The 12781-nt window shown below is 34.3% G+C and overlaps 1 protein-coding gene across 4 annotated transcripts in view; it reads right to left on the reverse strand.

Moving 5' to 3' along the window:
* The window catches only part of LOC137388862 (kinesin-like protein KIF13A), a 136948-nt gene that overhangs the window by 29371 nt on the left and 94796 nt on the right, over positions 1-12781 (reverse strand). For all 4 annotated transcript variants that reach the window (XM_068075331.1, XM_068075330.1, XM_068075329.1 and 1 more), the window contains 3 exons: positions 11945-12344; positions 10742-10843; positions 10060-10224 (listed from right to left, as the gene is read on the reverse strand). In XM_068075331.1, the coding sequence (XP_067931432.1) occupies positions 10060-10224; positions 10742-10843; positions 11945-12344 (667 nt within the window). The remainder of the gene's footprint in view (positions 1-10059; positions 10225-10741; positions 10844-11944; positions 12345-12781) is intronic.

Genomic DNA, 12781 nt, shown 5'->3' on the forward strand with positions numbered 1-12781 from the left:
GCTTTAGTGGTAAGCCCAAATGTTGTCAACCAAACTGTTAGTAACAAGATATATAAGCCTATCATTGCTACTATGCAGCAATAAACTCACATCATAAGGCATATCGTCAAGTGTCTATTTATTACTGCATTAAAACATGAATTTTCCACTTATGATGTAAAATTCCAGCAAATATTAATCTATTAATTGTAATTTTCAACACGAAACATAATATTCAGTATTTCTCGGAGCAGACAGTTTCGTAAAAGAAACTAGAAAAGTGAATGAAAAACCAACAAAAAAGAATGTTTAAAATTGAACTGGTGTAAGTTAGAGAGATGTCCCACAATGCATCTCTCTAACCTCTGAACTGGTGTAAGTTAGAGATGTCCCACAATGCATCTCTCTAACCTCTGAACTGGTGTAAGTTAGAGATGTCCCACAATGCATCTCTCTAACCTCTGAACTGGTGTAAGTTAGAGATGTCCAACAATGCATCTCTCTAACCTCTGAACTGGTGTAAGTTAGAGATGTCCCACAATGCATCTCTCTACTTACGGATAGTCGTGTCTAAACTTCTGTATGTGTGTCGCTAACATAAAACAGCAAGAAATACCTCTTATTTATTACCCATTTATAAATCTACTCTTTTTAAAATGTAATTTAACTCATTATAATTAGTTTTATGTTCATTAGTACACTTGCCAATCCTGTGCACTGTGAGAGATTGTCATGAGTAATCAGTATATGGAGAATTATCCAGTGAATCACTAGGGTAGATGGGTGATGGTAGTGCGCTGGTGTTACAAGCGGGTGCCACGGGTTTGATTCCCGTATAAAGTAATGTATTTTTCTAGAACTTTTCTGTAACTTGATAAAATTTATTATTTGTCGAGGCGGCTTATAAACCGTCATAACTTTTGAACCACACAGTCCATAAAAAATATTTTTATAACAAATTAATCATAAAATTTTACATTAGCTGATGCCATGAAAAATACCGCAAATGCGTTGCAGAATGCAAACGAACACTTTTTCAGCCTTTCTTTTAAAATGGCCTGAGCTGAATGATTTATTGATATCAGTTTACGGCATTATATTACTAATAAAATATGAACAACAAATTTTAGTCGAACTATTGCTCAATAAAAATCAATTTCAATCCCAACGCTCCCAGCGTGGTTACAGACAGACAAATCACTACTCTATGTCGCAATATATTTTAATACTAGTTGAATGCCCAGCGGGCAGCCCAGCGGGTAATAAAGTTTTTGTACAGGATTTATGTTTGTTCAACATATAAAAACAGTTACCATTCTAACTTTCAAAATACATATAGAAAAGCGTTTTGTGCAGTTTAAATAAATTAAGAGAAAAAATAGAACTGTGAAGGTGTTTAAATGGGAAATATTAAATAATTAGCAAGTAATGGCTAAATACTGTTTTGCTACGATTACAATAAAAAATAATTTGGTATACAACTATATGATTTTAATACAATTCAGTGTTGGCATCGTAAAGTGAAAATATCGTATAGAGTGGTGTAGAACCCCATAGTAATTATTTAATGCAAACACCCCCAAGTAAAAACCTTTAAAATTTTATATACTTACTGTGCATATTAAAATATAGCAACAAAACTATATATGTTAACTTTAATAACTAAGTTACCTACAGTAACTTTAGTGTATTTAGTGGTTATGATCTGCAAGAAAATGGAACATTACAATGTACTGCATGCAGTACATACCGTGGCATATACATATTGTCAATACGTCTGTCATGACATATATATGTCATGACAGACGTATAATATATATACATCATGACAGACGTATAACATATATATGTCATGACAGACGTATAATATATATACATCATGACAGACGTATAACATATATATGTCATGATAAACGTATAACATATATATGTCATGACAGATGTATAACATATATATATACGTCATGATAAACGTATAACATATATATGTCATGACAGACGTATAATATATATACATCATGACAGACGTATAACATATATATGTCATGACAGACGTATAACATATATATATATATATATATATACGTCATGATAAACGTATAACATATATACATCATGACAGACGTATAACATAAACATCAAATTTAACTTACACATGAAAACACACACTCAAAGCCAAGTGTTAATATGTATTTTACTGAACTAAACTTCAACTTTGTCATAGGCTTAATTTTTATCTCTATCTGTTTTCTAATTCATTGTTGCTTTAACTAATAATGAATAACGCTCAACTGAGATAGTGAGCACCGTATATCTCTTTTACGCGTTGTGACAGGGATTTTGGCGAGTAGTATATTGCTATTATCATTATTTCGTCGTAATCAGTACACCGACCGCCAGATTTTAATTTCAAGAGAACTTTTTGTCGATATCGTATGGTGGAAAACAAATAAGCCCTAGTGTCAGGGTTGGCATTTTTCCCAGGAAAAACTGTTTTTCCCAGGGCAGTGGGAAAAACTGGTAAAAACTGGGAACAACTGGGAAATATTAAAACGCCAGAATTTTTTATCCAAATATTTTGCTAAACAATGATAAATTTCATAAGAATTGAAAATCAGACAAAAACAATTAGTTGTGTGACTCCATATTTATATCAATCAATAGCAATGGAAATAAAAGTGGGGAAAATTAGAAAAAATCAACCCCCAAGATATGGGCAACGTTAAATAATGATGAGCCTTTTACAGTTTTAGCACTTTTTCCTTAGTGCAGAACAAGTTCCGCAACAGGCTTGGAGTGGAGAAAGCATCCAAACTACTAGCTTGATATCAAAACCTAAAAACAATTTCTTTAGGGTATGTTTCGGCCGAATACGAGGATTAACTTCTCTTAGACAATCAATTCTCAATACTCTAATCCGTTTGTTCAGTTCACGGTCTCCACTTTGTGGCATTATCTTCATGTGTTTTCGTTGTTCAATTATTTTCTAATTGTTGTATTATGCTTACTGTCATGTTTCACACATCAATTTTGCTTTTCATTCAATATTACTATTTAATATATGTAAATAAACGCATATTATCATGTTATCTGGTCTTTTCATTCAATATTTAGTAAATAAACCAATTACAAAGGTTATGCGCTTTCTTAGCCTGTATACTATTAAAGAGCCATAAAGAAGCTCTATGACAGCTAATGGTATAAGTGTATTGTTATTTTTTGCTTAATCATTAGTCAACTTGTCAAAAAAAATGTTTTTTTAGTTTTTCCCGCTTTTTCCTACTTTTGGACAAGAATGAGTTTTTCCTGGTGTAGTAAAAACCGGTGTAAACCGGTTTTTACTTGCGATTGGAGTGTCGTGAGTTCCAATCTTATACGAAAGTGATTTGTCATTGATAAAACTTTATCACTGTAGCTAGACACACGAACGACAGACAGAGATTAATATATATATAGACTACTGAATGCCCAGTGTTGCCCAAGTAATAAAAAATCTTTTCACAGAAAATTTATTTTTGTTTAACATACAACAACAGTTACCATTCTAACTTTCAAACTTCATATGAGAAAAGTATTTTGTGCAGTTGAAAGGAATTAAAAGAAAAAATAAAACAACTGTAAAGGTTTTCAAACTTTTCAAACTGTAACTTTTAAATTTCATATCATGAAAGAAGTGTTTTGTTGAAATAAATTAGGAAAAATAAAATTGTAAATGTGTTTGAATGTAAATCTGAAATATTTACCAAGTAATGGCTAAATAAAATCTGTTTTGCTACGATTACATGAAAATATTATTTTGTATGATTTATTTATGAATCACGATTTTAATTCATTTTTGTGTTGGCATGATAAGGTGAAGATATCATATAGTGGTATAGACACCCATAGTAATTATCTAATGCAAACGCCTGGTAAAAATCATCAAAACTTTATATACGTGCTGCACATATTAACAATTAGTAATAAAACAATATGTTAACCTTCGTAATTATAGTTACCTACGGTAACTTTAGTATATTTAGTGGTTATGATCTGCAATAAAATATAACATTACAATGTACTACGTGCAGTACGTACTGTGGGGAGTTCTTACCTTCGAGACTGACGTCTAAGATGAACATTGAATCTAACTTAAATGAGTTTAGCTTACTAAACACATACTTTAAGGAAGTTTTAGTATGTATTTTACTAAACTTTCAAACTAAAATTTTATCCCTTATCTGTTTTCGAATTCATTTTCAACTAACAACGCTGAAATAGTGAAGAACGTTTATCTCTTTCAGGCGTTGTGGGAAGAATTTCGGTAAATTACATATCAAAATTATTGTTATTTCGTCGTAATCAGTACGCCAACAGCCAAATTTTAATTTCGAAAGAAATTTTTGTTGATATCGTATGACGACAAACAAATTCGCCCTAGTATGGTGAGGACAAAAAAGCATCATGTTTCATAGAGTTAGGGGGACAAATCTTGTAACAGGGGCATTCTATTAATTGTAGGCGCACAGTATTCATTAATAATTTAGTGTGTGCAATCGTGAAAAGGGTATTCAGTACAGGGTGAGAACGAATGAAATAAGAACTTGGTAGCCTGTGGTTAGACGCGCGTGTTTACAAACTTACCCTAGGACACTTATGTATTCGCGGCATCTAACTTTCGCGTTTTCGCGGTGTCATCCTCTCGCGAAAGTTTCATGTGCGAAACTAAACTATCATAACAAACGAGCGACAAAGCGAAACTAAATAGCTTTGTTCATTGATACTGTAGAATGGAATTTTATAACGACATTTATTTTAACGTTTTTAACGACCACTATAGCATCGTTAAAATATAAACCAACAAAATAATTTGACTATCAAAATTTATTACGTTATTATTTTGCAATTAATTATGATTATTTTCCCATTAAGAATGATTTATAATGATAGGAATTTGATGTCAATGCACACGAATTAGTAGATTATCGTTTGCTGGAGACATCAATCAATGCAGTGAGCACCGTGTGTTGAAAGAAAATAAGACACATGCACTGACACTCGCAGTACTACACAAGCAGCATGGCTCTGGAAAGGTTTGGATTCACCACTGACACCTCTTCAATAACTTGTAAGTTTTTGAGATTTGTTTTGTTTTAAGTGATGTGACTGACGAGACGTTTTTAAATTAAAATAGGCAAAACATGACCGCAGTTAAAACGCTCAGAAAAAGACATCCTTTTCTTTTGAGCGTTTTAACAAAGATCAATTTTGCGGATTTTATTTTAAGTTCATTCGGAGGCTTTTACGTTTTCGATGGGACATGGCCAAGCGGGTGTTTGATAAAACTTAATCTTCTGCAAACTTTTATAAAAGTCATTAACAAAAATATTTTGCCTCTGATGATGATAATAATGATGCCTAAGAACTACTAGAAGTTGAGGTTTGTCTCTATGACTTGGAATGAAGTGATATTCCACAGCGATAAAAACCGCGTCCATGGCCGTTGGGCAAATAACTTTTCGAATAAATGATGTTGAGGTCGAGTTATCTGAAGGAATTTATCATTGCGTTGGAATTGACCAAACAAATCCGTTTGAGTTGACCTTGTGTTTGAGATAAAATGTTACATTTTATCCGAGGGCGAGTTATCCGAGTTGGACTGCACTTACTGTAAAAAATTCCCAAAAAGTTAGGGCGGCTCAGCCGGCCAGCTAGCTGCCCCAGTGAAAACGGGCCTGTTGATAGTCCAAGAAACAAATGGCAGCAAGCGATCAAATTGCATTATCGACCTTGCCAACACCATTCTACCTGCGGTTCACAATTACAACCTAGTCGCAATTTTTTTTATCGGTGAACTGAACCTGAGGAATCTAATTATGTTTGTTCCACTGCATTTATTTTCACACCACTATATTTTCGCACTCATTAGAGCTGCGAAATTAAGTTGCTCCAAAATTTTAGTCTGCGAGCTACTCACGAAACTAAATACTAGCGAAATATAAGTGTCCTAGGGTATCATAAGGGTATTCAGTAAAAGGGGAGAACGAATGAAATAAGAACTTGGTAGCCTGTGGTTAGACGCGTGTGTTTACAAACTTATCATAAGGGTATTCAGTACAAGGTGAGAACGAATGAAATAAGAACTTGGTAGCCTGTGGTTAGACGCGCGTGTTTACAAACTTATCATAAGGGTATTCAGTACAAGGTGAGAACGAATGAAATAAGAACTTGGTAGCCTGTGGTTAGACGCGCGTGTTTACAAACTTATCATAAGGGTATTCAGTACAAGGTGAGAACGAATGAAATAAGAACTTGGTAGCCTGTGGTTAGACGCGCGTGTTTACAAACTTATCATAAGGGTATTCAGCACAAGGTGAGAACGAATGAAATAAGACCTTGGTAGCCTGTGGTTAGACGCGCGTGTTTACAAACTTATCATAAGGGTATTCAGTACAAGGTGAGAACGAATGAAATAAGAACTTGGTAGCCTATGGTTAGACGCGCGTGTTTACAAACTTATCATAAGGGTATTCAGTAAAAGGTGAGAACGAATGAAATAAGAACTTGGTAGCCTGTGGTTAGACGCGCGTGTTTACAAACTTATCATAAGGGTATTCAGCACAAGGTGAGAACGAATGAAATAAGAACTTGGTAGCCTATGGTTAGACGCGCGTGTTTACAAACTTATCATAAGGGTATTCAGTACACGGTGAGAACGAATGAAATAAGAACTTGGTAGCCTGTGGTTAGACGCGGGTGTTTACAAACTTGCAGTTGCAATCTTCTTGGGTTTTAAACCAATACGAAGCAGATCTGCCATTCCTAGATTTTAATAGCTATAGCTGGACAGACAGGGAATGACAGTGCCCAGTTATAGTGATAAAGTTTAAGGATTAAAAAATTCGCTTTGCACTGAATTTGAACTCAGAACCATCAGTTCTACAGACAAGCATTTATCCAATCCTTCGTTTTTCGTGACGCCATTTTATCGTATTACGCCATCTTCGAAGAAAGCATTTACCATTGAAAACACGAAGCATCTGCAATTAATTTTCGCGAACGACGCTGTTGTTCGCAATTTTGTATAGCAACGCTGAACACCTTTTCCAGAGAATCCCAATATAATATATACTAGAATATATAATAATATCAAAATAATACTAAAAATACTATTCAATAACGTAAAATGAACAAGAATGACAATCGTTTGTCTACAAATATGGTTGCGTTTCCGCAAACGAGCGCATGTGCAGACGAATTGATGACGTCAAAAAAATGAAGGATATACTATTCTGTCCCGGTGGCTATACTATGGAATTAATTGTGCATATACATGTACTTATTACACCTGCCAACCTTTCATGGCTTCACGCTAAACACATACCAGAACAAAAAGTGGTATCCATACATGAACGGAAATGCTTAAACTCACATGGCCAACAAGACGATTGCAATCAGTATAGTGCCGTGGTAGGCACTGCAGCCGATATAGTATGAATTACACAGGAACAACCACAATACACAGGAATAACCACAATACACAGAAATAAACACAGTAAACAGAAATGAACAAACACCTTCATTTAAAAGTTAGAATGGTAAATGTTGTATATGTTGATTAAAAGTAAATTTTCTGTGTAAAAACATCTTTTATTACCTGAGCAACGCAGGGCATTCACCTAGTTATGGTACAGATTTGGCGCTAAGCTCTTGTTTTATTGCCATGTACAATTACCTGCAGTATTTTATTGCAATGTACAATTACTTGCAGTATTTTGTTTTATTGCCATGAACAATTACCTGCAGTATTTTGTTTTATTGCTATGTACAATTACCTGCAGTATTTTGTTGTATTGCCATGTACAATTACCTGCAGTATTTTGTTTTATTGCCATGTACAATTACCTGCAGTATTTTTTTTATTGCCATGTGCAATTATTACCTGCAGTATTTTGTTTCATTGCTATGTGCAATTACTTGCAGTATTTTTTATCACACTATTTAGTGAGGAGTTACCATCACTTTTGGGCTGTGAAGAGAGTCTACCAATTACAGTGTACATCCCAAGGGTTGGCATTTTTCTCGGGAAAAACTGGTAAAAACCGGGAAAAACTGGTAAAAACCGGCAACTGGGAAATATTTTCTCTAAAAAATTTTATCCAACTATTTTGTTAAACAATGAAATTTAATAAAAATTGAAAATTGGACTAAACAATTAGTTGTGTGACTCCATATTTATATCAATCAATAGCAATGGAAATAAAATAGTGTTAAAAAGTGGGAAAAATTAGAAAAAATCAACACCCAAGATACGGGCCAACGTTAAATAAGCCTTTTACAGCTCCAATAATAGAACTGTTTTGACGTGTATTGTTTAGCACTTTTTCCTTGGTACAGACCAAGCTGGGCAACAGGCTTGGAGTGGAGAAAGCGTCCAAGCTGGTAGCTTGCTACCAAAACCTAAAAACAATTTCTTTAGGATATGATTCGGCCGAATACGAGGATTAACTTTTCTTAGACAATCAATTCTCAATACTCTGATCCGTTTGTTCAGTTCACCGGTCTCCACTCTGTGGCATTATCTTCATGTGTTTTCGTTTTTAAATTATTTTCTAATTGTTGTATTATGCTTACTGTCATGTTTCACACATATCAATTTTGCTTTTCATTCAATATTAATATTTAATATATGTAAATAAACGCATATTATCATGTTATCTGGTCTTTTCATTCAATATTTAGTAAATAAACCAATTATAAAGGTTATGCGCTTTCTTAGCCTGTATACTATTAAAGAGCCATAAAGAAGCTCTATGACAGCTAATGGTATAAGTGTATTGTTATTTTTTGCTTAAGCATTAGTCAACTTGTCAAAAAAGAGGTTTTTTTAGTTTTTCCCGCTTTTTCCTACTTTTGGACAAAAATGAGTTTTTCCCGGGGCGGTAAAAACCGGTGTATAAACCGGCGGTAATAACTGCCATGGGAAATACTATGCCAACCCTGGACTACATCCACTGTAATTGGTAGACCCACTTCACTGGTACACAGCATCTGCATACCTACTCAAACATATGACTGTTGAACTACGTAAAGCAGATTTCAGAAGTAATAAACATTCTGTATATAAACTTGACTAAGATTTTAATAGCAGTTAGAGCTTTGCCTAAACATACAACTCTACATCTATATATATACATGTATATCTTTTATCTATGCATATAGTTCTCAAAGTTTATGTGTGTCTGTGTATGTCCAGCTATAGCTATTAAAATCTTGAATCAAATAAAAGCTCGCTGCTTGCTGTATTTGATTACAACCGCAATCCCGGTGATTATAACCGCAATCTTCCAAAACACACGCTTAACCACTTCCAACCGTGTTTATACCGTACTCATATAGTGCACAAGTGCACGCCATTATATGCAGGAATTGTTTACAATTTTTTCTACATATTTAGGATTTTTATTTTGTTTTCTCAGTTTGTATTAATTGTATCATTGCCGAATCATCTTTTATTGTAATCGTACAAAAACCGACTTAGTTCAGCTATTATATATATTACTTGCTAATTATTTCACATTTTCATTTAAGCACTTTTATAGTTTTATTTTTTTTTAAAGCAATATGACCTGCACAAAATATTTTCCTCATGATATGAAGTTTGAAAGTTACAATTGTTTAAAAAAGTTTGAAAACCTTTACAGTTGTTTTATCATTTTTTCCTAATTTTATTAAACTGCACAAAACACTTTTTTAATGATATGAAGTTTGAAAGTTAGAACGGCAACTATCGTTACATGTTAAATGAAAATAAGTTTTCCGTTCAAAGATTTTTATTACTCGCGCATTATTCTAGTGCTAAAATAATAATATGTACAACTTACCAAAAGATAAGATTCTTCGGACGTTGAATCCCTCTATTCCAGTGACACTAGGCTTTTAACACCGTTACAATGGTATTTGTTTATCATCTTTTTAAAACGCATGCTAAGCTAATCAAGCTATGGGATATGTAAAAAGCACATGCTTAGACCTGTCTAAAGTAAGACTATCTACCTTTAAGCCTATAATTGAGCTCACTTTTCAAAAGCTATAAACTACCTGTCCAAGCCTGTCTAAAGTTATGATGCTCTCAACTGCAGCGACACTTTTGATGTATTTGTCAATGTAAGATTCTCCATCGACGTCTTCACAGCTGCCTTGAGTCTCAAAACCTGAGGCAGCAAGCTTCGCCATGGTTTCCCTGTCTTCCAACTCTTCTGAAGCCTACCGGATACACAAACCTGAATACATCACAATAGCCTAGAATCATAACATATACCTCTTCTGAGGCCTACAGGATACACAAGCCTGAATACATATACTACAGCATGAAGGTCAGAGACTTTCCCCTTATCTCAAGTCCAGATATCCACCATGACAAACTGTCTAGTAAAATATATGCATGTATGTGATATATATAAAATAGAATCACAGAAACTTTTGTAAACAAGTAACCCAATCTTTAGATACAAAAACAAACCAACGCATACATATAGCATAATCTAAACTTCACCTGCTTTTTATCACTTTTAGATAGGGAATAAAATGCAAACTTGATACTTAGTAGATCTTACATTTGCCTTCCCATACATTGGAGAAAATGCACAATTCTTTGAATGAACATTTCATAATACAAGCTGCTCTTCGAGGAATGAAATGATTTGGAAGGAAAGGGAAAGAATCCCTCAAGCTAAAGTTGGACAATGGTTGGAGCGGAGAAACACCTTCTACACGAGCTAACCTTTGGAATGTTAGATACAATGTCATAGAGAATAGAGCTCGTAGAAAGAGTGTCCTGTACATGGAGTAATCTTCCTACAGCATTCTGTGTAGCACCCATCGTCTGTAAATATTACCATCATAAGTCATGCATGAGCCTCTTTCAATACATGCGGTCTATGTATGTCTCCGTGATGTCAATGGATATCTCCGTGATGTCTATGTATGTCTCTGTGATGTCTATGTATGTCTCCGTGATGTCTATGTATGTCTCCGTGATGTCTATGTATGTCTCTGTGATGTTTATGCACGCCTCTGTGATGTCTATGTATGCTTATGTGATGTCTATGTATGTCTTTGTGATGTCTATGGATGTCTCTGTGATGTCTATGCATGTCTCTGTGATGTCTATGTGATGTTTATGTAATGTCTATGTATGTCTCTGTGATATCTATCTGATGTTTATGCAATGTCTATGTGATGTTATGTAATGTGTATGTGATGTTTATGTAATGTCTATGTGATGTTTATGTGATGTCTATGTATGTCTCTGTGATGTCTATGGATGTCTCTGTGATGTCTATGTATGTTTATGTGATGTCTATGTATGTTTATGTGATGTCTATGTATGTTTATGTGATGTCTATGCATGTCTCTGTGATGAATAATTGGACTAATCTAAAGACAACAGAGATTGCCTTTTAACTTAGCTCTGAATTTACCTACAAATTAGAAACAGTTATTAACAGTTCATATTAACCTTAAGGACTATAGGAAAGGTATTTAACAGTTCATATTAACCATAAATACTATAGGAAAGGTATTTAACAGTTCATATTAACCTCAAGGACTATAGGAAAAGTATTTAACAGTTTGTATTTAACATTTTTGTATTTAACAGAGGTATTTTATCACTTTCTTTGATGTATTAGAGTTGCTCATGATGCGTCTTTTAGGAGTCAGACTGTCCTGACTCCTTAAAGACGCATCATGCAACTTTGTACCTGTTATCTTGCAACAACAACAACCACTTTTAATATGGCAAGTTTTTATATATGGCAAGTTCTTATATATGGGATGTTCTTATATATGGGATGTTCTTATATATGGGAATTATTTTCCTTGAACCGACAAAAGTTTCAACTCAAAGTTTAAATATAATAAAAACTGGGCAGAATCAGATTGGTAGTTACAAATAAACAAAACACATATACTATCTACTCACATTGGCAGTCTTGGTGATTTTCTTGCGAAGTTTCATGCTCAGACTATGATGTTTGTAAATATTCACGCAGATCCGTTTCCTGAGTGTAATCTCAAGAGGGGCGGGGTGAGAGAGGGTAACCGAAGCCTTGACTATCATATATATCCGCTCATTGGCTGGAGTGAGCTTATTCAGGTGCACCGAGTCGTGTAAACTCGAATCCCATGATGTCAGAATTGAGGTCACATTATTGTCTGCAGCGACTATTGGCAAATGCACAAATGTAGTTTTCATTTCTTTGTCCAAAAAAGCCAACTCGGCAATAGGCACATCATCACCCGCGTGCCTCGGAGTCATGTCCTCGATATTGAGGTCGAGGTAGATCACAGGCGTATGATGCTCCATGCCGAACATGGGCTCTCTATAATAGGTGGAAATGTAATCGAGTCATAAGAGAACATAGTATAAGAATGAGTAGTTACAGAAGAAAGGAGAAGAGTAGCAATACAGTGCAATCTGTTCCAGGGTTGGCTTCGTATGGCGAAAAAATTGCACGAAGGGGTATAGAACCGTAGTAATTATATAATGCAAACATCCATTGGTAAAAATCACCAAAATTTTGTATAAGTGCTGTACATATTAAAAATTAGTAACAAAATAGTACGTTAACCTTAGTGACCAAAGTTACCTACAGTAACTTTAGTATATTTAGTTTATTTATTGGTTATGATCTGCATTAAAATGTAACGTTGCAATGCGCTGTGCAGTACGTACCCTAGGGAGTTTTGACCTTCAAGACAGATGTATGTATAACATAAACTTTGAAATCACTTCAAATAAGTTTGGCTCACTAAACAA

The sequence above is a fragment of the Watersipora subatra genome, chromosome 2 (assembly GCF_963576615.1).
Source record: "Watersipora subatra chromosome 2, tzWatSuba1.1, whole genome shotgun sequence".
Lineage (NCBI taxonomy): Eukaryota > Metazoa > Bryozoa > Gymnolaemata > Cheilostomatida > Watersiporidae > Watersipora > Watersipora subatra.